Here is a 27764-nt window from a genome sequence, read left to right as displayed (position 1 = left end):
AGCAGAGCTCCCACTTAAGCACGCGCTGCAAGTGAAGAATAGATTCTAAAGTCAATTAACATTGTCACTGTCTTAAAAAAATATTAAAAAAAAAAAAAAAAATCAGTGTAACCAAACCAGAATGCTAATTAGGATCCACACTCATAGCCTGACAGAGAGAGAGAGGGGGCAGGGGGAATGTGTTATACGCTTATTTCATGTGCTGTTAGAAGTGCCCATCTTTTGACTAGCATCTAATTAAATAGATTGTTATCTATGAACCAGTTGGCTCATGCCTCTCTGGTCCAGTTAGTCTATCAGGCTAGGTGCAGACATTCAAAAACCCTGAGGTGGAATCCATCTAAGTTGCTTGAGTTTCTGTAAGCACATAGTTTAAATCAGTAGTAAACAGAACAACATTCGTCCTTTGGAGGGGGGAGGGGAAGGGGGCCAAATCTTAGACCAGGTTCTGCCATTTTAAACCAGCCTATGCATGCCAAACGTCTGTTCTGCTATGGGTTTGTATACCAAGCTTGTTATAGGTATAGACTGCTTTTGTGATCACTTACACTGGTAAAAGTGTAATGTCTGTACCTGGCCTAATAAGGTGCCAACCTGCCCCTACCTTCTGCCTGACTTCACACTAACATGGCTAACCCCCTCTGAGATCTGCAGGCAGTTTTGTGAATTATAGACTTAATTATTCCAGTTCAGGTGATAACATTCCTGTTTCAGAAATTCTCTTGCATCTTTCATTTGGCAAGTTATTTTTTCTTCGTTTCTTAAACTTATTTACAGTGTTGTTCTGCACTGTTAATGGATTCCTGTGTTCTGCCTTAGAAGTGATTAAAGTTTAGTGGTGTATAATGGAACCTAAATACTGAATTGTATATTTTTTACTCATTTCTTTGCAGTTTTGCAAGGCTACATATAGTATAATATCTATAGTATTGCTTAGAGATCCAACACAGATAAAGACATTGTACAAGTTGTTATTGTAAGAAAAAGATTAAGCAGATAAGACAAACCCAGGATGGGAGAAAGGAGATTTAATATGTTCATTTTTTTGATGGTGAACTAAGGTATGGTGAATTTAAATGACTTGCTTACAGGCAACCAGGAAGTCTCTGGCAAAATCTGAAATTGAACATAGACCTTCTGGGTCAATCTCATAGGCAAACCCCACCCCTTCCTTCTCCTTCCTCCGCTGTCCCTCTTCCACTATAAATGTATACAAATCCTACTTTTAGTGACATTAGTGCATTTCATTAGATTTCAACAAGGCTGCACCAATATATTTTGGTGGATCAACACTTGGCTCATGTGGTTTCAAGAACACCACGTGAAGCTTGAACAAAAGATTACTATCAAGTAGCAACCTGGCATACACTGTCTCAAGTGGCAGTGAAGGCCTAGGACAGGAAAAATGGAACCTTAAGAACTAAAATATTAATTTATCTTCTTAACAGCTCAGTGTCCAGATTTATTCTACATTTATGGAATTTTTTAAAAAAACATAATCATCATCTGCATAGAAACTATGTATAGTCTTACAGAAATACCAGAGCAGGACCATCTTACAGGACATTTTTATTAGGTCATTCAGGTGACCTGCATTCTGTCTTTTAAGCCATCATTCACTTATGCAACAAAGGACAGCAAGAAAGGTAAGGAAATTGATCTTGCCTTAAAATATGAATCAGGAAAATGCTTTGTCTCACATTTAGAACACTATTAAATGTAAGGAAACTAAAAATTATGCTGCCTAATGTTGTCCTGGGCCTGAGCTCTTACGATCTTCTCCAGTTCATTTACAGTTTTATTTTGCACACACTTTCCCCAGTTTCCATCAGTTGCTCATAAAGTGAGGCAAGATAGCAGTTCCCCTCTAGTATCTTTCTTCTACTGGCACCAGAAACCTCACTTTTCTGCATATATTAGCAACAGACAAGGATCCCTGTGATCAAGGCGTTACTGAAGGCTGGATGCATCATAAAAGGACGCATTACAACAAAATGATGCAAGAAAGCAAAAGCTGAGTCAGGTAATCAGTGCCCTCCACTGAGCTAGAGGTGACAGAAATTTCATAATACTGTAATGTTATTAGCTTAATACTCTTTTGAATCTTTACCTCAACACAGAAAGATTAGTAAATGAGGCAGTGACATCATTAGCTCTGAATTCGCTTGTCTTTATTTGCAGCAGAAATGGGATCAAACTGAAAACCCAGATACAAACACCTGTGAACCTAGGGAAAGTTACCAGATCCAAATTCTGCGGTGCAAACTCTAGTTGGCACTATATCAAACTTTTAGTTTAACTTAATTTTTAGTTTGTATTTAAATACCCCCTTTTATTCCTATAGTTTAAGATGTTTACATGGCACTTCACACGTACATATAAAACATCTTCTGTTTTGATCCACTTGCTGCTTTAGCTGGGATGCTGTTGCACTGATAGGGTGCATCTACACGAGATGTTTCCTATGGAGTAGACTATTTAGCTCTGCAGTAAACATCGCGCACATGCAGGGCTATTACGCTGGAGTAAACTAAGAATTGCAGCAGGGTAGTACTTGTAAATAAAAGTACCATCCTACTGCAGAATTTTTTACTCTGCAGCACCACACATGTAGACACTGATGTGGCAGGCTGGGGCACAAGGGTGCTTCAGTGGGAGGGTTGCCTGCTGGCTAGCTCCACACTGAGGCACCCTTGTGCCCCAGGCAGCCCCTACACAGCACAATGAGCCTGGTCAAAGCAGCCCCGGGCTGACAGGCTAACTCTTTGAGCCCCCCAGAGCTGCTCTGCTTCAGCTCAACTTGCTGCAGCCCTGGGTGCACATTCAAATGATGTGACCAGGAGCAATAAACTCTGGCACAATAAGCACTCGAGTTTATTGCTTTGAATTAATTGCATGTGTAGATGTGCCCACACATGCCTATTCTATGCTTTAATTGGGATGAGACCACTAGAGAGAGCAGGTCCCTTTCCCAGCCCCAATCTGTTGCCCTGGGGTTACAGTTCCCTATTTCTGCTATCAGATCTTATTTAATAATTAGCTGAAACCCACAAAACATTTGCGATTAAATGTTTATTGCAAAAGTATTTCTTTAAATACAGGATTTTTAGTTATCCTTTGACCGAACACTTTAACAGAATCAAAAGTTCTCATCTTTGAAAAGGCTACATATAAAGCTGCCTATGTGTAAACATAGGTGTAGGAATATAAATACATATTTGTCAAAAGTCTGACCTTGTGACTTGTTTATAGTCATAGAATAAGAGGGCCCTTGTACATGTGACTAAGGGCCCTGGCACACGTGAAGAAATTGCCCCTTTTAGTGGTTTAATTGCCCCTTTTTAATGATTTGATTGCATAACAGTGTACACATTTGGTGGCATTTTATGGCTAAATTTCATAATAGTGTACAAGTGGGGGGGATGGTGCACAGGGTGCTGGAAGCCCGCCAAGCCCGAGGTTCCCTGAGTACACCTGGGCTTCCAGTGCCCCCTGCACCATTAGATATGGCATGCACTTCCTGCAAGCTGGGGCTGCACCCACGCAACTAGCACCCCACCTGCATGGCCCCGGGGGGCACCATCACTGCAGAGGGAAGCATTGGGCCCCCTCACAGATCAGGGGCTGCATGACCTGGCAGCAGCTCTGCTGAGGCGGGAAAAAAAGAAGAAAAAAAAAAGCAAAAAAAAGCTGAGTGGCAAGGGACCTTGGTGCTTCATTCTAGCTCTGAATTGCCTGCATATCTGTAATGCCTCAGGATCTATAATAAGACACTTATTCTGTCTTTCTGGAGCTCTGGAGCACTCTGATTGGTTGTTTCAGTAAGCATTGTGATTGGCGGCAGAGACAACCAATCAGAGTGCTCTGGACAGACAGAATAAGCCTATTATTATTATTATAAATTATGTGAACAACATGTGAGACCAAATGGAACTTGATTCTCTTTCTCTCTGTTTCATCTACTCTGCACTGGGAACAAAGAAATAGATCAACATAAAAAATATTTTTTCTTATAAGAAACAGATAAGATGCACACATGGACCAGCTCTGCGGATCCAAAAGGAAAATGATTTCTATTTTTTTTCTAATTGTACCTGCATAATCAGGGTAAATCCTCCCCTTTGTATAATCACTGCTTATATTTATAAATAAAAGACAGAAATAAGGAAAGTTGATAACTTGACTAAAACCAAGGATAAAATAATCTAAATAAAACTCAGGAAAACTTTACAATTGTTAGTTGCATGTTGTTTCATCATGGATCCTAGGCTAATAACTCAGGTCAGGGTATTACAGAAGACCCACAGGGACAAAAACTACAACAAAGAAATCAATCAAAGCAAATGTTTTCCTAACATGCATTTCACCTGTAGTTGATAACAATGATTTCTGAAGTTTTTTCATTCCTTTGGAAGAAAGGTGCGCTCAGAAATCCCTTTGCACCTGAACAAAAAGAAGGTATTATTAGTTCTTGCATAAGTAAATTTTGCCTTTTTTAGACATTAACTAAGACCATAAGTTTTCCATGAAACAAATTCAAGCCTGAGTTTCTTCTCCTGGTTTGACCTGTAACCAAGAGCTTAACACAACTTAGTTCAGCAAGATGTAGCAAAAACCTTGAGTAAAATAGAGTACCAGAAATTAGAAATGGAAAACAGGTCAACCCTCCCATGAAATGGAGTTTTCCCTTGTAGTACTTCATTGTGATTAATCATTTCCTGGCTTTTATTTTTTTTATATATAAAAATTGGTTCCAAATGGGATTGTTTTGAAATTGTCTGATAAAATTTGGGATCTAAAAAGTGTCTTATTTAAGTTCTATATTCCTGTGTTCTCTATTGAAAATTAGTTCTGGGTCCAAATTAATAGGAACTAATTTCTGCTTATGAAGAGCTAAGTACACTCAACTGTCATTGATTTCCATAGAAAGGAGAAATGATCAACTTCTTGGAGAATTCAAATCCCATTTCCTATAGTAAACTTAACTGCACCTAAATTTCTTATGCAAAAATTCATTATTAAGCACATTAAAATATAGGCTAAATAATTCCTTTGGAACTATAGAATGAGGAAGATCACATTAGTTGTGCAAAATAGTCAATGTTACCTTTTCACATCAACTTTCCAAGTAGATATTACAATTAAGCAAATCTGGGGACAATGTGCAAGATAACTCAATGACTTTCCTAATGTTGTATTAGATATAGTAGGTTCCTGCACAGTATGCCTCACGGCATGTAATTGTGAATGGTAAATTGTCAGGTGCTGATTAAGCTACCAGCTTTTAAGTATTATTTTTGTATCACACTACAAAATACTTTAGGAATATCCATGTAAACTTTCCTTCATTTCAGCATTCACTATAATGAACTGTAGACTGCTTTATTCATGATAGCAATGGCTAGCTGGATACAGCTATAACCCTGCAAAAAAGTCACTTCAGCAACATCAAACAACAAGCTAAGATGATCCACATAGGTCTGAAACTGTGAAAATGTAGTCTTCAAGCTAAAATCCAGAGACAGACCCACCGTCTCCCACTCTGTCCAGTCACTAGGATCTGTTGAATACAACGTGCAGTACTGCATGAATTGATGAAAAGTTATAGGATTCATGGTCAGAGTTTTCCTTGCACTGCACTGCAGCATTTCAGCCAAGACCTTCATGGAAAGGGAGCCAGAAGTACATGATTAAAACAAGTAATTAGTTCATTATAGATTGATATGGGTTGGAGGTAAAAGAGATTTGTCATGCAAAGTATTAATCATTAGAGCCTTCCTCTCATTCTAAGCAGACATTACACATCAATCAGTGTCAAGCCAATACTAACATTTATATCAGAAGCAGCAGCAACATCTTCTGGGAAAATCATGTTCCATCTTACCTTTGGTATTATACACATTGTGTAGACTTGGAGAACATGCAGCTGATTTCACAGTCCAGCTCTTAGCTGAGCAACAGAATTAAGTTTGCACTTGACTCATGCCTCATGACTATATCCAGCTAGAAGATATGAGAAGAAGTATGATCTGGGAAAGAGCCAATGCAATGGATCAGATGCCATTCTTTGGTGTCAGCAGCAAGACAGGGAACAGGGGGCAGGCTTGGATTGAGACTATTGCACAGCTGAGCTGGGAATCGTGTTTACATCTAGCATCATTTCCAGATGTATTTTAATAAAGTGCATGGCTTCAAATGACTCCCATTACCTTCTCTTTTGTACTTTTTTAATAGGGACATGTAGGTGAACAATATCTGTGAAAAGATGAAGATCAGTGCTGAGGAGGAGTTATATTTTTGTCACTGCAGAGTGGTGATGTAACAAACACAGACATGTGGTTAAACAGTGGATTGCCTTTCAGTAGCTCTGCCCTACCTGGCTCAGTTCCTAAAATCAAATACCAGGAGGAAGCTTCCAACACTATGTCTTGCTCGATCTCATCCTTTGTCCCAGGTTACCATTTGAATTCTAAGTCTATTACAACACGGTGTTTTCTGCTTACACTAACTGGTGTGACATCAGCACATTACTCACAAGCCACAATAAATAGCACCTTTATCAGGGTCTTTCTAGTATCATAGAAATACTATACATGCTGGGAGTGGCACAGGTAACCCGTGTACCCCACTTCAAGTTAAGTAACTCAGGGTGGGAGGAGGATCTAGCGGGTCCATGGAGGGAGGGGGAGTTTGTTGCGGGGGGAGTGCTAAAAATAGTTCAGTCAGGGTTGAAGTGCTTTTCAAGCCCCATGACTGTTCTGTGAAAGTGTACAGGTGTTCACTAGACCGGATTAACCCAGGTTGATGTCAAGTTAGTTCCTCTCTGAGGAGAACTAACTTTAAATCACAGTAAAAATAGTATGCCTGATCTAAGACCTGTGATCCACTTGCATACTTGGGGATTTAGATATAAACGCCCAGGCATGCAATCAGTTCACAGGGTAAGTCCATCTAAATGAAACACATGTATACCCTCAGATAACTTCACTTTGTCCCATGGGTTTATTGCCTGCTGCCTATTTTATGTGATCAAATTCATTGACCTAATAAGGTTAAATGGGAGTACTGATAATTGTTTTCACTGGTATTTATCTTAGGTTGTATCTGCTTCTCTTTCAGACCTATGTTGGGCAGTTTTCCCCAAAATGTGTGTAATCTCTTCCAACTATGAAGTTAGTTTAATAAAAATATTGCCTGTAGTAGAACAGCTTTATTGAGAAGTGTAATGGCTTCTTAAATGGTTCAATACTTTTCTTATAACCTGAATTTACCTGAACACAACGTATGCTATCTAATTTAGAGGGATGACCAGTCATTAATGTTTACCAATAAGATCTAATTCACCTATTTTTCAGTAAGTTTAGATTACAAAGTTCATGTCATGTTCATATTAAGAGCTATTACTGACTTGAAGAAATGGGTCCCTAGAAATAAGATTCTTAATAGAAATAGCTTAACTTAAATAAGAAACTTAATAGAAATAGCACTAAGTATTGTATTGATAAAACCAGCTTCATGCTGTTTGAAGCTCACCTGGGCACATCTTTAACAAAGATAATTGAAACATTAATTTTGCAGCTAGTGAAGTCATAGCCTCTGAAAAACAATTAGAGTTTGTCCTTGACTAAAGTAGAACCAGGATTTATCACCATTCACAACTGCTTATAGAAACAACCAAAATTCGAGATGGAAGAGATGCTCAGGACATTTTATTTCCAGTGAAAGAAGATGACTCCACTTTATCCACTCTGAGCACTGTCCCAGCTTCAAAATGTTTTTCTTAGAATAAATGTGATGTTATACAATCAGTCCAGACATTGAATATGGTGGCTCCTTCAGTCATTTTCAGATATATTCTAATATATTAATTCTTTTAGTTCTGAAATTACTGAATTATAAATAGATTACTTGTAAAAAGGAAATTTAAAGGTAAGTACAGGCACAAGAGACACTAGCTGTCACTGTGCTGGTGAATTTCTTCGACAAAAGGTAATGGATGGCATGTTGCGGTCATAATTCATGGTGGCAAATGACTTTTTTTAAACTTCCAAAACAAAATGAAGTGGGGCTTTTTTCTTCAAATTATTCTGAGATTTTTGAATCCATTCCAAAATTGAGGAGCTTTGTACATGTCTATACATAACTTGTAAAACAAGCTCACTGTCATGTGTGACCTTGCTATGAAATATGGTAGGCTCAAAGCTATGTTTTTTGCCTTTTCTTAACAGTTGTATATGGCCATACGATTTATATTGTAACTTTATACACAGATGTCATACGTTATAATCTTTCATACAATATTGTGAAACTAAATTACTGTGCAGCTCAATGTACATACTAAAAGTGCAAGATTAGAAGTGTTGATTATTTTTCTTACCAGGCCCTTGTCTTAAAACTTCACAGCAAAGCATAAAGGGATTTTAAAAGTTGTAATCTAAATTTAATGGAGCTTTCGGTATGCTATTGTCTTTATGTTGTTATAAAATTCTTCCTTCCAAAGAGGCACCACTGGTGTAATAGCCATCCAGATTTTGGTTAACTTCTTCAGCCTAAAAAGAAACGGAATGAAAACTTCGCTGGTTTAGCTACAACCTATTTTGCAAATACATTAGAAGATGTTTGTAAGTTTAAGTAACTCTGAGACGTATGTTAAGTAAATCAAGTTTTAACTTGACTGCACAAGCATCTACAATCAAGGGGCTCTAGTGGTGTCTCCAGGAAGAGATTTGAAAACATTTCCTGAATTACCCTCTTATTTCTGGCATACCTTGAAGTGGAAGAGGGCATTGGTTTAATTTCACTGACCTTGTTCTTTTAAACATTTCAGTGAGCAAGACCAAGCTTTAAAACATGCATGTCTTTGGAGCTCCTTAACTCAGGAACCCTATTCGTTGTTTTTCCCTCTTTAAGTGAACACAGGCAGAACAGCAAGTGTCAAGAAGCAGCCATTATCTGTGAGAAATTTCTATATTTAGAGAAACAATTGGCTCCTGTACTCCTGAGCATCTTAAAGGAAACTCTTTTGGCAAATCTACAGTTTTAAACACCAGAAGCTTTTATGATAGCTAAAAGTAGAATTTGATTTGAGAGGCTGATTAACAGTTATTAATTGGAAAGTCCAAGTTAAGGAAGACACAATAATACATTTGCTCGAAATGTGTGCCTCTGTCTCTCATTTTTCCTCCTCTTAAAAACTTTTTTTTTTCCTGCTGGAGACATGCTGTAGAATTCAGTAGACAGTAAATCAATTGGTTCTATGAAACATAACAGATTTCAAGAGAAATTATCTGAATAATTTAATAAAGTACAATAACCTATTCCCATTTTTTAATGATCTTGGAGAATTTGATTGCAGGGAACACTTATTTACTAAAACATTCTGGATAGTCCAGAAATCCAAATAAAAACCTACCATCACTGCCACTAGAAAATAATCCATTGAATCCCACAGAACTTTTCCAGTAGTATCTGGTATACTTACACTACAATCGTTTGATTTCTACCTTTGATGCAGTAGGCTATAATAACTGCATTAGCAACATGGGGATATCATAGTATCAAAGCATCTCTGCTCAAGCACTATGCTAGCAGCCTTTCAACACTGAGAAAATTAAAATAAAAACTGAATAACAGACATTTTGTCCACAGTATAGCTAATGACCAAATCCTAGTTTTTAACCCCATGGCTATAGAAACTTCCATGGCTGCTCCACTGGCAACAGAACCACTGTAGTTCCCAGGGGGCTCCTTGTCCACCAGAAGACTGTGCATAGGATGGAAGATGGGGCAAAGGCAGGTCCATGAGAAAGGGTGAAGTTATATGTTACACTTAGACCATGTTAAATCTGTGGAATATTAAGCAGTGTTGAAGTTAGAATGTGCTATTAGCAGTCACACATGAAGGGCTAATACCATTTCTTTGTTGCACAGCCCTGACTTGCCACTCTCAGAGGGCTGATGGCCAGGGTATGGCCAGGAGCCAGAACACCTGGGCCATGTCCACACAAGTGTGACTGTGCAGCACGTGGCACCGCAGACACATCTGTGGTGCCACATACTGCACATTCAGCTGTTCTCTGTACTGCAAAGGAGCAGCACGGGGGTATTTTTGACTGCTGGATATTCAGGGGTCAAAAAAATCCACACAACAAAAAAGCAGAGTGGCGCATGTGGGGGCAGTGTGTGCTGCTCAAAACTGGAGCCTGGCTGGCCGGAGCCACACTCTAGCTGCCGGCCAGGATTGCTACTGCTGCAGCCCTGGGGACCCCCCCCCGGACCCTAGGTAAGGCTGTTGAGGCCACCCCAGTGCTGGTCCCAGCCTCCCCTACCCCCAAGGTAACCTGATGCATACCAGTGGGCACATGGCACAGGAGTTCCCTGGGGACAACTAGTGGTGGCACAGGGTGGTCTCCAGGGAACCAAACATCCATGCTTGTGTGGATGTGGCCCTGGGCTCTATCTCTGCCCTAGATGGGAGACCTGACAGTGGTGCATCCTAGGATGCTGGAGGACAGCAAATTACTCATTTTATAACCATATTGCAGACTGAAGTTATCCTAACATAAGCTAGGTAGCACAGCCCAGAGTTAACCCTCACCTTGAGTGGCATAACTTTAAGATGCTCAGATGACACTTAGGATGAGTTAATGAGCTTTAACGTGCGGATGTTCCTATTTGACATGTCCTTTGTATGGTCTAAGTGTGATGTGTAACTTCATTCCAAGTCTAGAAGATTTACTGCTACATGGATTATTCCATCTTCCTGTCCCCCTTTCCCATAGCTGGGTCCATCTGAAAGTCAATGGACTACTGCTTATAGATTACAGAGATGTTTCTCAGCTGCTCTGCTGTGTAATGTGCATGAGTAACTTCCTTCCATGTGCACATTTTGTGAACTTTGGCTAGCCTACCCTATCTTAGGCTGGCTGCTGGCTTTGGCTCTAAATGCCAAGATATATGTGAAATCTCCACAGCCAAAGTATCAGATTGCTCAGATGAAATCCCACATTAAAATCCTGGAAACTTGTTCAGTTTTATCATAAAGAAACCACAGGGATATAGAAATAGTCAGACTGGACTTTCAAGGCCTGTGTTCCCTTGAATTCAGTTTTGATAGCAGTCAATTCCAGAAGCTTTAAATAAAAGAGTAAGAAACTTCATTGTGGGCAAGTGTACCAAATATAAAAACATTATAAATATATTTGAAACATTGTGGACTATGCCTTTAAGAGTCACAGGACATATCAGCTCTAGCATAAAAGCATAATTACAGAAATTACACACACACTTGTATTCTAGCACTATAGTTACAAGACTATGGCTCAATAATGTCAATTTATCACAGTGTTACTTATACTGCTACCACGTACAAATATAGTCATGAAAAACATCTGTAAGACACTTATAAGCAATTTGTCAAAATACTTTAAAGCATATGTATAATAAATGAAGAACACATGGTTCATATGAAACAAATGAAACTAGAGCTATGCAGAATGGCTTGCCAGAGATTTGAACAGCTGTGGGCATCACCTCTCCTTCTGTCCAGCTTTAAAAGGCATTGTTTCTCTTTAGGTTGACAGGTGAGGCTTACAGTACCCTTGGTTGTTCTGAAAGACAGCTTCCCAAAAATACCTCTCCAGGAACCCTCTTCCCTCCCTGAATACTGATATGACTTCTATTTGAGATATCTGGGATTTTTTGCCTGTCCCCAAAGGACCACTTTTAATTTACAAGTTGTATCAAACATAGCACAATGGAAAAAAAACCCAAAACCCAAACACTTACTGTAATGTACTTGTGGAATCATAGGATTGGGAAGGACCTCAAGGGTCACCTGGTCCAACCCCCTGCACAATACAGGAATGCATCACACATTGTGTGATATGCACATATCACAGTATTGAGTTCTGTACTGTACAGTCCTGTATGCTACATTTCAGAAGGGAAGCCTAGTTAATTTACATTGGTATATAAATGCAGATCATACAAATACATATCTTTCTGATGTACCTGAGGATCATCTGTGTTAGAGTTGCACAGCTTGTCCTCTGAGCAAGACAGCGAACTTCTCCCTAATGAAATCATGCACTGGGAACTCTGAGAAAAGGACCGACCTACTGTTTGTTGCATTCAGGCCATTTTCCTCAGGCAGGAAGTAGTTAGGCCATAGCTGGGCAATGTTTCTGGTTCACAGAAGAACATTTATTTTTCATTACATAACAATTATCATTCCAGAACAATGATGCTGTCAGTAAAACACTGCAACTTCCAAGTAAAATCAAGATACATGGCTTGATTATGGCCCTATGTTTCTCCTATTCTATCAGTCTATGCTTTCTTGCTCTAGTGAGAGTTTTCTTATTCTCTCATTCCCATTTCGATCTACTTTTGGTAATGCAGCCACAGGAAAGAAGGCATGCAGTTTTTTCATCAGTTTCCTCTACAACAGCGGCAAACTTATTTATTCCACTGTGGAAACAACAAAGTTTTATTTTATGTACTAGAATTATAAAATATATTACTATAGATAGCCTGGGTATTTCTGACAAAGATACCATACAACACTGTATACAGTTCATTTGAAAGAATAACTTACTTTATATTACTCAATTCAATCTACCATACATTATAATATGTAATAAATTTAAAACTTTATTGTATCAGTTTTACAAAAGCAGTAGGAATGTGAGATATAATTTTTCATCACCAAGCATGTGCAACCACCAATCACATTTAGAAAAACAACTAGCTGATCACAAGTTAGCTTAAATAGCCTCAAGTGTTCCTGAAGAGCTACTGTGTGCTGTGTAAAAGCTGAATAATCCTCAGAGTGTCAGAGGGTGTCTCTTCAGCTGTTCGGGATCATGAGATGATATCCTAGCACTCATAAAACAGAAGATTCAAAACACAAGAACATACATTTAGGTAAAGATCACTGTGAAAGTACTGGAAGTAATCCACAAGAATTGTCAACACCCTTGAGGCCAAACTCACTCAACTGCGTCAAGGAATTGTTGCTTTTACTCAAAACCAAACACAAAGACTACAGCAAATTCACACTGAAGTATGCACACTAGGAATATGAAAATTTTACATATCATTTGGCTCCTTTTAATCTTTTACAAGATAACTTCTCATCTTTTACAAGATAAGAAAGACAATTTGTTCAGAGCACACTTTTAATTTAAATACATACTGAATACAGTATTTATGGTATGCAACACCAGAACTGCAGCTGGTGCAAAATATTGCTGTTCTTTATTGTCTAGTTATTTGAACAAAATAGTTTACCACATTAATGAAGGCACATTGCAAGGAGAAGAATCATTTCAATATTTTTTAAAATGATGCTTTCTATTTAATTCATTGTAATAGGGGAATTTACTTTGGCCCCTGAACTTAGAAAAATACCATTTTGTTTTCCAAGACCTAATAATATTTGTCCCAAGCATTTACATAGTAGTTTCTTCCCATTCAAGTTCCACATCACCTGCAACAGAAACAAACAATTTTTAAATGATGCTGCTTTGTAATGAATGATACCCAATTACCGATATTAGTTAATAAATACATATTTTAAAGATTTTTCATGGGAAAACAATGTATAACTTGAGCAAAGATTGCTATCATTATATGTTAAAGGTCAGCAGAAAGCTAGAACGTTGGGCTTATCTAAGTGCTCATCAGCAATGGTCATTAGTATAGAGAAATCAGTGCACCTTCTAGGGAAAAAAAATAACTTTGGTGTGCAATCCGGATCTATTTACCTTCCATGGCATCCAAAGAGTCCATCTTTTGCAATGCTGAATAATTTACAAAACATATGGGCTGACTGCTTCCTCTGCTTGTCAATAGGTCCAAAACACACTGATGCAAAAAAATATATTGTGCCTGCAAGTTGTAAAAGATAAAGGTAGCTCATATGGATTATTAGAAGAAAAATATTTCAAATAGCTAAATAAGTTATTTTAAATAAAAACAAGCACTCAACTGTTCTCAAGATACTTTGATGTTGGTGTACTATAGCAATTGATCCCAATACTTTAAAAATGAAGTCACATGTATACAGCCCAACTTTAAGAATTAAACTGAGGAAAGGTTGATTTCAAGGCATGTTAATTCTTATGTTCAGATAAATAAATACAAATTACAGTATACATTACTGAACACAACTGCACCATATTTTCCATCGTTTTATTAAGGCTGAAGAAGCTAAAACACAAACACTCAATGAAAATGTCCTTTCTTCTAGTATAGTGAAAGCCAGCAGGGTGCAGTCAAATGCAAAAATTCAACTAAATCCACATACACTTGATGTATGAAACATTGGTAATAGAAAACAAAAACTTCTAATCATAAGTGCCAGTTGAGTGCTGTTATAAAGATCTTTTAAATGAAGCTTCAGTGCACAGAGTTAGAGACACAAGTTAATATAATTACATTATTGATGAACAAAAGTAATTTTAGGTAACAGCTGCTGTATGATAAAGGAAAAAACCCCAAAGAAATAATATTATATGGAACAGAACAAACCACTTCTTCACACAGGGAAAAAGAAGGGATTCAGTAAACGCTAGAAAATCTAAATATTCAAAAACATATTTAGTTGCAGAGAATGTCAGTAAGAAATAAAAATTGACTTTCTGAGATTTAGTGTAATCCAGTTAAAATTCTTAATAATACTTCTGTGTAATTTTTGCTTGATACTATATTTCATAATAACCAAAATCATTCAAATTATTTCTAAAACATGATCAGATTTCAAATAGGTTGAGAGGTCATCACCAGTTCTTAAGTCCCAAATAACTGCAAGATAAACTTCCACAGATAATACAGTACACAGTAGCAATGCACTCTTTTTGCAATACAGTATTAATTTAAATGCTTGTTAATGTAATAGTGTGCAATTGCTGCAAAGTACCTCTCATAGTCTTCCTAGGAAGATGTCTTAATCTGTAATGAACTCATCATGAAGATATGAGCTTCAAAAGGCTGAAATTACTACAACATATATTGCTTAAATATTTTTTACTATTAAGATGGACCACAAAAGCTGGAAGGCCTGTTGTACCACTACAGCTGCCACATACATACCCTGACAAATAGAATACAATCTTTCTTAACTCTTTATTTGTGAGGGAAGAAGGGAAGAAAAGCCAAGGACTTTCCCCTAAACATAACTGATGACATTCTTAGTTTCACTTTGAACTAGACTGTGCATGTGTACAGCTCAAAGTAGGGGAATGTGGGTAGCTGCAATGCCACAAGAGGAGTCTCAGAGACACATAATTGGTACCTTGATTTTGCTGGTCCAGGGAGGAAGAAAGATATTTATTACAATACTTTTTGAGTACAGTTTACCATTCCCCAACCAGTTCTGTTGACTGGGACATGACGCTGGGTAACAAGGAGATTTGAGTTATGACTCCACCTACTCTGAATCACTCCCATCCCCACACTCCTCAGAAGCAGTGCATCTCACATAGCCCCTGCACTATTCTGGCACCCACAGCTCAGAGAAAGGGCCAGTGCTCTGGAGAAGGCATGCTCAGTCTTTTTCCTACTAGCCTGTACAACCACAGTAATCTTAATGTAGCCTTATCCCAGTAGTTAAGAACTTCAATATGGTGGCCTACAAGTTAGAGAAAGAGACTGAGTGGATTTTATTTTTATACCAGCAAATTGCTTGTTAAGAATGACAGGCAGGGACAGAGGCCTGTGTCTGCTCCTACCCTGGCCAGGGCAGGGGCCGGGGCCACTCCCCACCACCACTTCGGGCCAGGTCCAGGTCTGCTCCCCACTCCCCCCCACCGCTTTGGGCTAGGTTGGGCCAGGCGGGGGCAGGGCTGGTCCTCCCCTCCCCCCGGGACCATTTCCCTTCTCCCCTCCGCTGCTTTGGGCCAGACCAGCCTGGGGCTGGGGCTGGGCCGTTTTCCCTCTCCCCCTAGGGCCGGAGCCAGGGCTAGTCCCCCCTCCTCTCCCCTCTCCTCTGTTGCTTCAGGCCAGGCCCGGGGCTGCACCTGCTCTCCCCCCATGCCACTTTGGGCTGGAGCTGGGGCCTTGGCCCCACTCACCCCCACCCATCACTGCTGTTGCCTCATGCTGCGGGGGGCAAGGCCAGCTCCACTGCCACAGTCATGGTGGTGCGGCTGCCAGCTCCTGTCTGAACGCTCACACTGATTGGTTGTTTCACACAACCAATCAGAGTGTGAATAAAGTGTTATGGACAGACAGACTAAGGCTTTTATAATATTAGAATATATGCTTAAAATTGCAGAAAAGGATTACTGAACAAAATTTAAGAGAAATAAACATTATAGACAATAGGCTTGCATTCAGAAGAGGTAAATTAATTGATACAACCTTGACAGTGAGACTTCTAATGGAAAAAAGTATAGGGAAAATAGGAAACAATTTTACTTGGTGTTTACTGACATGGAAAAAGTGCATCAAGAGAAGTGATGTGGTGCTGCCTGAGAAAACATCTAGTATGGTCTATGTGAGATTTGTTCAAGATGTACAGAGGCTCAACAGCTTGAGTTAAAAGCACATAAAAGGAGACTTAGGATTTCCCAGTCAGCACTAGGGTCCATCCAAGGTTAGCATTAAGTCTGTTCCCTTTTGTGCTAGTTCTGGATACATTCATCAGAGACATTCAGAAGGCTGCCCCCTGATACCAAAAACAGATAGGAAGTGACTTGGACAGATGGAGGCACATTTTGAAAAGACACAGTCTATGTATCAACAGGAAAAAAGCAAAGTACAGGTCATGTATATTTTCAGGTGACAGTGAAGGGCACGCACCTTCTAGAGTACTGAAGGAACTGGCCAGTGTCATAGCAGAACCACTGGCATGCCTGTTTGAGTGCTCGTGGTGCTCAGGTCAGGTCCTGGAGGACTGGAAAAGGGCCAATGTGGTCCCTATTTTCAAGAAGGGGAAGAGGGAGGATCCAAGTAATTATAGGCCAGTCAATCTCACCTTCATCCTTGGAAAGGTCTTTGAAAAGATTATGAAGGATCATATTTGTGGGAGTCCAGCGGGAAAAATAATGCAGGAGGGAAACAAGCATGGATTTGTAGCAGGTAGATCATGCCTGACCAATCTGGTTTCATTTTATGACAGGGTCACAAAACATTTAGATCCAGAAGTAGATTTTTCTTGGATTTTAGCAAGGCCTTCGATACGGTATCTCATCTCATTCTCCTCAATAAATTAAGAGGCTGTGACATAGATGTTTACATGGTCTGGTGGGTGGCAAATTGGCTTACTGGTTGCACCCAGAGAGTGGTAGTAGATGGGTTGGTATCGACCTGGAAGGATGTAGGTAGTGGGGTTTGATACTTGGACCTGTACTCTTCAATATCTTCATCAGTGACTTGGATGTGGGTGTGAAGCGTGCTCTGTCCAAGCTTGCAGATGATACTAAATTGTGCAGTGGAGTGCAGACTCTGGAGGGTAGGGAACGATTGCAGGCAGACCTGGACAGGTTAGAAAAGTGGGCAGTACCCAATAGGATGCAGTATAATAAGGACAAGTGCATCCAGGGTGCAAAAATATCCAGCATGCCTACTGGCAGGGAAGTAACCCTCTCAGCAGCACAGAAGTGGAAAGGGATCTCAGTCATAGTGGACTCCAAGATGAACATGAGTCATCAGTGTGATGAAATCATCAGCAAAGCTAACCGTACTTTATCACGCATCAGCAGATGCCTGACAAATAGGACCAAGGAAGTGATACTTCTCCTGTATGTGGTATTGATCAGACCACAGGTGGTGTACTGCATCCAGTTTTGGGCGCTGTACTTCAAGAAGGATGTTGATAAGCTCAAGGGGGTCCAGAGGAGGGCCACTTGTATGGTTAGGGGTTTACAGGACCCTATGAGGAGAGACTGAGCCTCTTCAGCCTCCGCAAGAGAAGGCTGAGAGGTGATCTTGTGGCCACCTACAAAGTCATTAGGGGGACCCAGCAAGGGATCGGACATGCTCTGTTCACCAGGGCGCACCTTGGGGTAACAAGGAACAATGGTCACAACCTGATAGAGAGCAGATTTAGGCTAGATATCAGGAAAGACTTTTTTATGGTCAGGGTGGCCAGAATTTGGAATGGGCTTCCAAGGGAGGTGGTGCTCTCCCCTACCTTGGGGGTCTTTATGAGAAGGCTGGATAGGCATCTGGCTGGGGTCATCTGACCCCAGCACTCTTTCCTGCCTAGGCAGGGGGTCAGACTCAATGATTTGTTGAGGTCCCTTCTGACCCTAGCATCTATGAATGTATGAACCTGTGAAACTGGTAGACTAGTACGTGACATTTGAGGTTACGTTTATCTGGGCTCCATTGTGCAACAAAATGTGAGGGAGAGAAATAAATAAGGCATGGATGACATGGAGGCAAGTGAGTGGAGTGGTTTGTAATAGGTAAATGCAATTTGTATGAATAGAAAAATGTCCAGGACAGTGATAAAGCCAGTGCTGGTGTACGGATCAGACAATGAAAAAACAACATTTATTCGCGTGAAGGTAATGAAAATGATGACATGAGAATATGAGGTGTTAAGGAGGAGACAGTGATGAATAAAATCCTGGGGAGAAAGCAAACTTGAAAAGCAGACCCCAGTTACTGGGCAACACACTTGGAAAAAGAAGAAAAAGAAATGTTTCAGAAAAGCAGTAGATCTTTTGAGTGCGTCTTGGTGAAGGTAAAGGGGGAAAAGAATAGTGATACTATGATGGCAGCCTACTTTAGACCACCAAGTGAGGAAGAAGAGGTAGATGAGGTAGTTTCCAAGCAGGTAAAAGGAGTATCTAAAATGTTGAGATAATGGGGATTTTAATTTCACTGGCATCTATTAGAGAAGAAAAACAACAACACATAATATGTCCAACACATTCTTAACATATGTAGAGGACAAATTTCTACTTTAGAAAGTTTAGCATTTTGTTAATTACAAATGTGAAGGTGATCAGCAACTTGGGAGGAAGTGACCATGATATGACAGAATTCATGATTCTAGGAGCAGGCAGGAGAATAGCTAAACAAGGGTGCTGGATTTCTCTAACTCAGAGAAAGAGTAGGTACAGTGTCACGGACAGACTAATTAAAGGATAAACAAATCCAGGAGGAGAGGCAGTTCTTAAACACATGATACTGGAGGATCTACAAGTGATTCTGACACAAAAGAAAGATAAGAAGGTCCATAGGAGATGGATGTGTTTATAGAAGAAATTCATAGCTATCTCAAAATCAAGAGAGAAACACATAGGCAATGGGGAAAAGGGAAATCACTAAGGAAATATACTAAGGAACAGCAAGAACTGTGGGGACAACATCAGGAAAGCAAAAATGAAAAATGAGATACAACTGGCAAGAAACGTGAAAGACAACACGAAGGAATTCTACACATCTACCAGACAGAAAAGAAAGATGACGAAAACTGTGGGGTGACTTCTCCAAAGTGAGGGTGTGCTATTCATGAATGATGCAAAGAAGGCAAAGCTACTACATTACTACTTGTCTCAGTCTTTAAAAGCAAACAAAAAACCCCAAAATGATTATTAGATCTTGGTGGATCCCCGCCTGAGATCTGCCAATTTGATTCTCTTTCCTTGCTGTATATTATTTCCACTAGTTTCCGCCTAACTAGTACTTTGCAATATTATTAACAAAATTAATAATTAATAAAGGGACAAAAGAGGAAGGGCTGTAAATCATGATATGTGACCATGTCAGGGAACTTTTGATAAATTGGAATTTACGTTAGCAGAGTCTGATAAAATTCATTCTGGACCTCTGGAGAAACTAGTTGAATATATCTTAGTTCTACTGACTGAATCATTGTCCAAGTGATTAATTCAAATCACTGATATCTGAACAATAGTGTGAAGCCATTAATGACAGAGGAATTCCCACAAAACTGGAAAAGTGCCTACCGTGCCCATCTTAAAAAGGGGAACAAGTAGGACTTGGGGTCATCCTGACTTCAACACCTGGGAAATTAAAAGAGCACATTATAAAGCAGACAATTTATAAAAACCTAGAAGTGGCAATCACTAGCAACCCCAATGGATTTTTGAAGAGCAAAACATACCAGACCAACCTGATTTTCATCTTTGACAGAGTACTAGTTTGGTGGATGAAGGGAATGCAGTGAAAATAATATACCTGGACTTCAGTAAGGTTCTTGCTGAGTCTCATGTAATACACTCATGAGTCAACTGGAGAATGTGGACTAGAAAGAAACACTGTTAAGTGAACACAAACTTGGTTGAACAACAGCAAGGACAGAGGAAATGGATCAATGTCAGATTGGCAGGATCTCTCCAGTGGGGTTCCACAAGGACCTGTTCTGGGTCTGGTGCTGTTTAGTGCAGCACCAGATGGAGAACTTGCATGGAGGAACAGAAACCTTACTGATCAAATCTTCCTACAATATAAAGCTGGGAGGGGCTGCAAATTCTTTGGAGGATAGGATTAGAATTAAAAAAGTTCCTCATAAATTAGACAAATGAGATACATATAACAAATGAAATTTAGCAAAGATATTACAGTGCAAAAATTCTATGAGACACAGCTGGCTAGACAGCAGGAGTGGCAAGAAGGATCTGTGGGTTACAGTGAACCATAACTGAGTATAAATCAGCAATGTGATACTGCCACAAAGGGTGTGTGGAGGCGGGGTGCAAATTCAGTTTGGGACTGAATTAAGAGTAGTAGGTTAAAAAGGAAGGTGTCAGCTAGAGTACTGCATGCAGTACTAGGCACCAAATCTTAAGAAAAATGGAGAGGATCCAAAGCCAAGCAACATGGATGAGAAAGCTGGAATGCAGGCCATACAAGATAAAGCTGAAAGAACTAAATATGTATACTCATAGGAAAAGGAGATTAAGGAGGGATATTAAACTGTTTGAAAGGATGCCAAAAAGAAAAGGAAGAACAACTGTTTTTTCTTGAATAGAGGGCAGGACATGTGGCAATGGGCTTAAACTGTGGCAAAGCCAATTTAGATAATCCCAGGAAAAGCATCCTAACTTTATGGACAATAGAACAAGCCCTGTACGAAAGATACACAGTTTCCTTTATTGTAGGTTTTCAAAAAGAGAATGGATAAGATGTAGGATCTGGCTTGGAATCTAGAACTTGCCTAGCACATCCTGTATCACTGCAGGGATTTGGACAAGATGACTGTAACCTGGGCAATACTCCAAGAGGTACCCCCTCTCCAATTGAAGGGATCAAAGCACGTGCACAAGTGCTGTGGGAGGTGTAGGGACTCTCCTCTCCCTATAGAGCAAAGCCAAACCACCAATGGGGACTTAACCATATACCTTTTAATGAGAGAACAGTACTGGGAACATAACTAGTATAAACTAGGGGGTATAGGGGACACTACAATGCCCCAAGCGGGCAGGATTCAACAAAGGGTAGACACTTACAATCTCAGACATATTCATCCAGTTGACAAAAGACAGGGATAACCAAAATATAAAAGGCACAAAATACAAAATGTCAAATGACAAGGAATATTGGGCTTGGTACCTGGAGGGGGAGAAAGGGAGAAATCCCAAAGGCCCCTTTCTACTGCAACAAGAATTTCTCCCTGTTAGCTCATTCACCCCAGTTGGGACTTGAACACCAATCTCCCACATGATAAGAAGAAACTCTACCACACAGCCACCAGTACTAGTACTGTACTAAATTGCTAGGGGTCTTGATCTTCCAGGAGCCCTGGCCTTGTGTCAAGCTGCCCAGCCTCTTACTGAATCCATCTTTAGCCTGTTGAGAAGGCGAGCCTGAAGCTACCTCAGTATAAAGCACAGATAAGCCTGTAAATCACATCTTAGCCCTCATATAGACATTTGTTTTCTCCTGGAAGAGTCACTCCTCTTCTAGGAGAAACCATAAGTGTACAGATGTTCAGGCTTTATCTTCCTGAGCAAAAATGGCTGTTCCAGGAGAAAAATAATCTAAGATCACCTGGTTAAGTCACTCTTGGGAAAGAGAATATCTGTACATGCCACAGATTCTCTCAGAACAGGACACGGTTCTTTAGCATTCCTCCCTCCAGGGAGACCGTGTATCACTCGTTGGACTGTGCTGCACTAGCAGAGAGCAGAACCTTTTACAATCCCCACACTGTGCTGCAGGGAAACCCAGGCTGACCATGGGTCATTCTGGGTCAACCAATCAGGGCAGCCCCCAACGCACTGGTGTCATCTGCTGCCAGGCAGACTAAGGGAGCATGCAGGGCTGGTCCAAGGGTAATTGGCATGCTAGGTGAACTGTGTACCTCGGCGTCCCCACCACTTCCAATATAGAGGAAAATAAGAAGTCTAGAATGAACTTTTATATGTACTTATTTGATTTTCAAAATGAACAATAAAAACAATTTTTTTATTGATTGCTTCACACTTTTCATTAACTCTAACACAATTATAACATCCAGGGCTGTTATTTAGAATGATGTTCTTGTTATTTTGTTGTACATATAATCGACCTGGAGAACAAGCCTGGAAGAATTCTCTAAGATTATTTGAATGTGCATACACAGACTCAGACAAAGTGATTCAAGCTGGTACTATATTTTCTGCAGACAAGGAGGAGTATATGTTGAACAAAGAACAGCACTGAAGAGCAACCCTTACAAAAGGCCTAAGTCTATACCTTTTGATGTCTTGTCCCAACCAAAAGAACCAGCCTCTTATTAATTTAATCTAACACCTGCAGTTCTTATGGGCCAACACTTAGTGGTAGTTGCTGAATTGGAGCAAAGCTTCATAAATTCCCTCACACTACAGATTGAGATTACACCTTCATGCAGATGTTATTTCACTGATGTCTCCTTTTCTATCCATGATGAAATCCTGGTTCTACTAAATTCAATCACAGTTTTGCCACTGATTGGGGTCAAAATTTCACCCCATGACCTGTGTGGTAAGACTAAGGCAACAATATGAATTGCTTACAGTTTAACTGCCAGAAATAAGGAGCAGGAGTATGTATTATGTGACCAAACAGCTCTTCATGTAGCAGCTATTTGACTCTCTGTTTGAAAGTCTCTGAATTAGTGAAGGCTATTAAACCCAAAAGAATGATCAGAGGTAGATTCTGGGCAATGCAGTCAGATTTCCACTCCACTGGGAAGTTGGAACCAACTTTAAAGTCCACAACGGCTTCATTAAAAGTAGTATGTACCCAGATCTCTAAGCACAGGACAGTACCAACTTACTAGCTTTTAAAACAGTTTTCTCTTTATAATTTATACCAGCCAAGTATAGGATTGCTAAATAAAAATATATCTTATATTTGAACCACACATAACCCTTTACAAGTCATTAGTGCCTCGATAATACAAATACTTAAGTATGGGTATAACTTTACTCAAATGTAGAATTCTATGGAAGCCAGTTTAAAATAAATCAAGTAGTTATTAATATGGGTAAGCTTAAAAATAAGTTTGTTTTTCAAAAGCTAGTAAGCCTTACTTTTGTATAGAATCTGTATGTCAGTAAGTAGCACAAAGTCAAGAAGTATGCAAACCAGTTGCAATTTTTAAAAAAAAGGCTTAACATTCAGTACCAAAAATGAACTTTTTTCAAGGTCCCGGAAGGATGGTATGCTGTTTCTGTTTCAACTGGAAACTGAAAGCAGTAGAAAATGTAGAAGGCAGCCAATTCTGGTGTAGGCCATTTTGGAATGCAGTGTTTGGAAAACAAAAGTCATTTTTAGGACAAGAAAAATTGAAGTTATGTAAGCTTTTTATGTCTTACCAGATTCTGTACCATACACATTCTCTCACTTCTCAGCTCAGCTACAAGTCCGTAGATGTCCACAAAATCATGATCATTTATATGTTGGGTTAAATGGTCCAAGGCAATAAAAACTCCTGTTCTGCCAACTCCAGCACTGAAAGCATTGTATAAATTTTTTTTTTAAAAAGTTATATAATAATTATTTTAATGTATAGCATTACTTCCTGAAAAAACTTGAGGTAAAAGCAAGTTTAATGTAAAAATAAATTTCAGTCAAAATGGAAGTTGTTATGCAAGCTACTTATCTCCCCTGCATCTCTAATGAATGGGACACATGGAATCTAGACCTGATAAATGGATAGATAAATAAATAAATAGATAAATGGAATCTAGACCTAAGTCTTAGCTTTGGTTTTGCAAATCTAAAGCCTACTGATGAAGTACAGCTAAATCAAAACCACCCTAATTTAGCACCTCTTTGGGACAGAATGAACCCAAAAATTGCTTTGTGAATTCCCAAATTTTGCTGTCTCAAATGGAACAAAACCACAATCAAGGTTTTGCAAAACTACTACTTGAATGTGTTACTACATTTCTATTTCAGACTAAAGAAAAGAAAAATAAAAAGCCTTTCTATATATTAAATTATTAGAAAAGAAAGCACTTCTGAAAAATGTTGGGGAGACCATTAGTCTGAAGGATTGAGTCCAAAAGACTGGTAGGTATAGATGTTCCCATTTAAAAGATTTGAAACTTAACCAGGCCACTTTAAGAAACTGCCCCATTTTATATGGAAACACTGCTAACAAATGGAAGGGAACATGATCAGAGATGCTCAGCAAATGTGAGATCACTCTATAGAAGCTTCATGTGGTGGAGAAGACCTACTGAGTTTCACGGTTATGAGAATTAGGGCTGTGCAAAACGGCACCGTTTCATTTCGCCTTCAGTTTCAATGGTTCGAAGGAACAGCATTCCGTTTTGAATTTCCTTTAGATTTGAAACAGCTGTTCCACTCCATCGAAACTGAAAGGCTGTTTTGACATTTTGCTGAGGGTGGGCAGTCAGCCCAGCTGAGTTGATTCCCCATCACCAGCACTAGATTGGGCAGGGGAAGCGGACAGTCGTCAGCCCAGCTGGGTTCACTCCCTCTGCCCCGCACTGTGATCGGGTGTGAGGTGGAGAGTCAGCCCAACTTGGCTGACTCTCCACCTCTGCACCCGATCACAGCATGGGGGGCAGAGGGGAGTGAGCCCAGCTAGGCTGACTCCACCCTCGCATCCGATGGCAGCGCAGGAGTGAGAGTGAGCCCAGTTGGGCCAACTGTCCACCTCCCTCACTGGATTGCAGGGCTGGGGTGGGGAACTGAGCCCAGGCTCAGTTCCCTTCCCCTGCACTGTTATTGGCTTCTGGCAGCAGGAGATGGGGAGAGCCAGGGCTGTGCTCCCAGCACCAGCTGGGAGCACAGCCCTGGTTCTCCCGTCTCTTGCTGCTGGCTTCGAAACTCGAAACATTTTGAAACTTTCGAAACATTTCAACTAGCCTCGTTTTGTTTTGAGGCTTTTTCGAAGCCCTTCATTTTGATTCGATCTCACTGTTTCAAGCTCAAAATTAGTCAAAACAGAGTCCACAGGAAAGAATCTAAATTCTGGTTTCCAACCTGACTAAGTACTTTGGAATGTCCCCACTCAGTGGGGACACTGAACTGTACATTAAACGCAGAGGCACTGAGCGCCTAACTGAAGAATCAGCTTTTCCCAGATACTTTGAAGTGATAGTTTAATGGTGCAGAGTATGAAATCAATGGGAGCTATGACAGCTGAACACTTCTTATAACAAGGCCATTTATTTAGGACCCTAAATATAGATTCTCTCTCTCTTCAGGCATCCAAGTTTGAAATCTGGCACCATATATACAAACTTCTGTTTTAATTCTTCATTCTCTGCTGGCTGTGGAACTTGGTGTACCTTAAAATGTTAAGTCAATGGGCTGCTAGGCTTTTATGGGTTGTTTTGAACTTCTAGGAAAACACTATAACTATCAATGTTGTGCTCATTCTGTGAATAAGACAGAAATCTTCAGTGTTCGCTGCTGTCTATTTGGCAACTTTCCTGGAGGCTAAAATGAATCTAGAATGAAGGCTACCTCATTTAAAATAATCTACTTTAAACTGATTTAATGTAAGTGCTTACCTGCAGTGAATAACCATAGGCGTATTGTCATGTGCTCGGCTTGCACGGATCAGCTTTACAAAATGGATTAATGGAGCAGTGGTTTCAGGCACCCCATGCTCAGGCCAAGAAGTAAAATTACATTGGCGTACCATCATGAAATCACCATGCTGACAAACAAATTCAATACAAAATAATACAAGATTTTATCAGAATTTTGAAATTGGTTTATAAGCATTCTGCACTGTAACACTTCATCATCTTAATAACTCTCCATAAAAAAGAAGGCTTGAAGCAAGATGATATGTGTTAAGTGTACTAGCATTTGTGAGAACTTCTCACAGAAGGATTTAATGGCTGTTTGTTTCATGGAAGTTGGCACCCAGTCTGCCCACGAGGAAGTGCTAATGACCTCAGCCAGCAAGAGACTCAATAAGCCTCCACTGGATTTTACAAGCTATAAGGGACATGGGAGGGGGGCCCACTTTACAGATTACAGGCTGAAACTTTTCCAGCTCTTCTAGAAGTCCAAATAGCATAGTTGGCTTACATTTATTCATAGAAGGTGCCAGTTAGACCCTTTCTGACCCTGATCTGATACTCTCAAGGCAGTTCCAAGTACTTGTGGTCAAAAAGTATGTATATCTGATAAATGTCCTCCTAATAGCAGTAATGATATTAAGGCATAAAAGCAGAAGGTGACGCACTGACTTTTTAACTGATTATTATGTATAGTGACAGCTTAGGTCTATGTGAAAATAGAGTACTGGGAGGGGATTCTGGATGCAAAATTTGGAAATGATTTATCTTCTGTGCACAAAACTCTTTTCATGCTTGCATGGAAAAAAAACAAAGAAACACACTGTATCCCTTCTATTTGTGGGCAATATGTTACATTTGACTGATATCCTGATAAATAGCAAGGTATTTCATTTAGCTGGCATGATAATGCAGTTCAAGGTATTTCAGTTACTGGAAATTTAGACATTGCTTTTGTGTTCTCTGCAAGCCTCAGGGGCTTGTTATACCTTCCTCTGTGAGCCACACAAATGTTCATCAGTGTTAATGCTAGCTCAAGTTCAGTAAGAGTCTCCTCAGCCTCCCATTTCAGGCTCCCCCTGCCTCCCCCCACCAGGGCTCCCCAGGTCCCCCCTGCTTACTTGCAGCTGCCTGCTCTGTCTGTCCCAGGGGAGCAGGCAGAGAAGGATTATCTCGCCTGCCTGGCCCATACTGCTGCCCAGCTCCTGCTATTCTCTGGTCTGAGCCTGGCCCAAAGAGCAGCAGTGTCAGTGGCAGCAGCTGGACAGGCAGGTTAACACCCCAGGACCGTGTGGGCAGCCACAAGTAAGCAGGGGTGGGACTGGGGGGCAGTGAGCAGGATCCAGGGTGCTGTGGAGGGTGGGGTAATTGGTCCGATCTGGACTGGGGGATGGGGGTGGGGGGTTAGACGGGTGTTTACACTAAGATGTAGCCTAGAGTGGTTACACCTTAGTGTAACATGAGCCCAGCAGCATGAATCAGAGATAATTCTGCCCTGGTGTGGCATAACTTTGAGCTGCCCAGCAAGTGCCTAAAACTAGTTTAAGGTGCTAATGTGTGGACAATCCAGGGGTTAAGAACTCCAGGAGCCACCCAAAATTACTGTATAACAAAGCCCTTACATTGGTTAACATGTATGCATTTGTATTTTGCTAGCAAGAACAAATCAAGCCCTCCTTCTCTGTAGGCTGTCCTCTGTTCTGTTCTATCTGCAAAACAAGTTTAATTTATCTTGATATCATTTTTAAATATTTCACTTATTATGTATGAGGCGAAAGAGACTTAATGGTGGGAGTCTACTACAGA

At 40.1% G+C, this 27764-nt stretch overlaps 1 protein-coding gene across 5 annotated transcripts in view; it reads right to left on the bottom strand.

Annotated features, from left to right (window-relative positions):
* Nucleotides 1-12634: 12634 nt before the first annotated feature.
* PTPRQ (protein tyrosine phosphatase, receptor type Q) overlaps nt 12635-27764 on the bottom strand; it is a 245877-nt gene continuing 230747 nt past the window's right edge. For all 5 annotated transcript variants that reach the window (XM_019514789.1, XM_019514790.1, XM_019514792.1 and 2 more), the window contains 4 exons: nt 25941-26089; nt 23766-23901; nt 13770-13893; nt 12635-13492 (listed from right to left, as the gene is read on the bottom strand). In XM_019514789.1, the coding sequence (XP_019370334.1) occupies nt 13455-13492; nt 13770-13893; nt 23766-23901; nt 25941-26089 (447 nt within the window). In that variant the 3' untranslated portion in view covers nt 12635-13454. The remainder of the gene's footprint in view (nt 13493-13769; nt 13894-23765; nt 23902-25940; nt 26090-27764) is intronic.

The sequence above is a fragment of the Gavialis gangeticus genome, unplaced genomic scaffold (genome assembly GCF_001723915.1).
Source record: "Gavialis gangeticus isolate Ggan-Ray unplaced genomic scaffold, GavGan_comp1, whole genome shotgun sequence".
Lineage (NCBI taxonomy): Eukaryota > Metazoa > Chordata > Crocodylia > Gavialidae > Gavialis > Gavialis gangeticus.
This window is presented reverse-complemented; position numbering and strand designations above follow the sequence as displayed.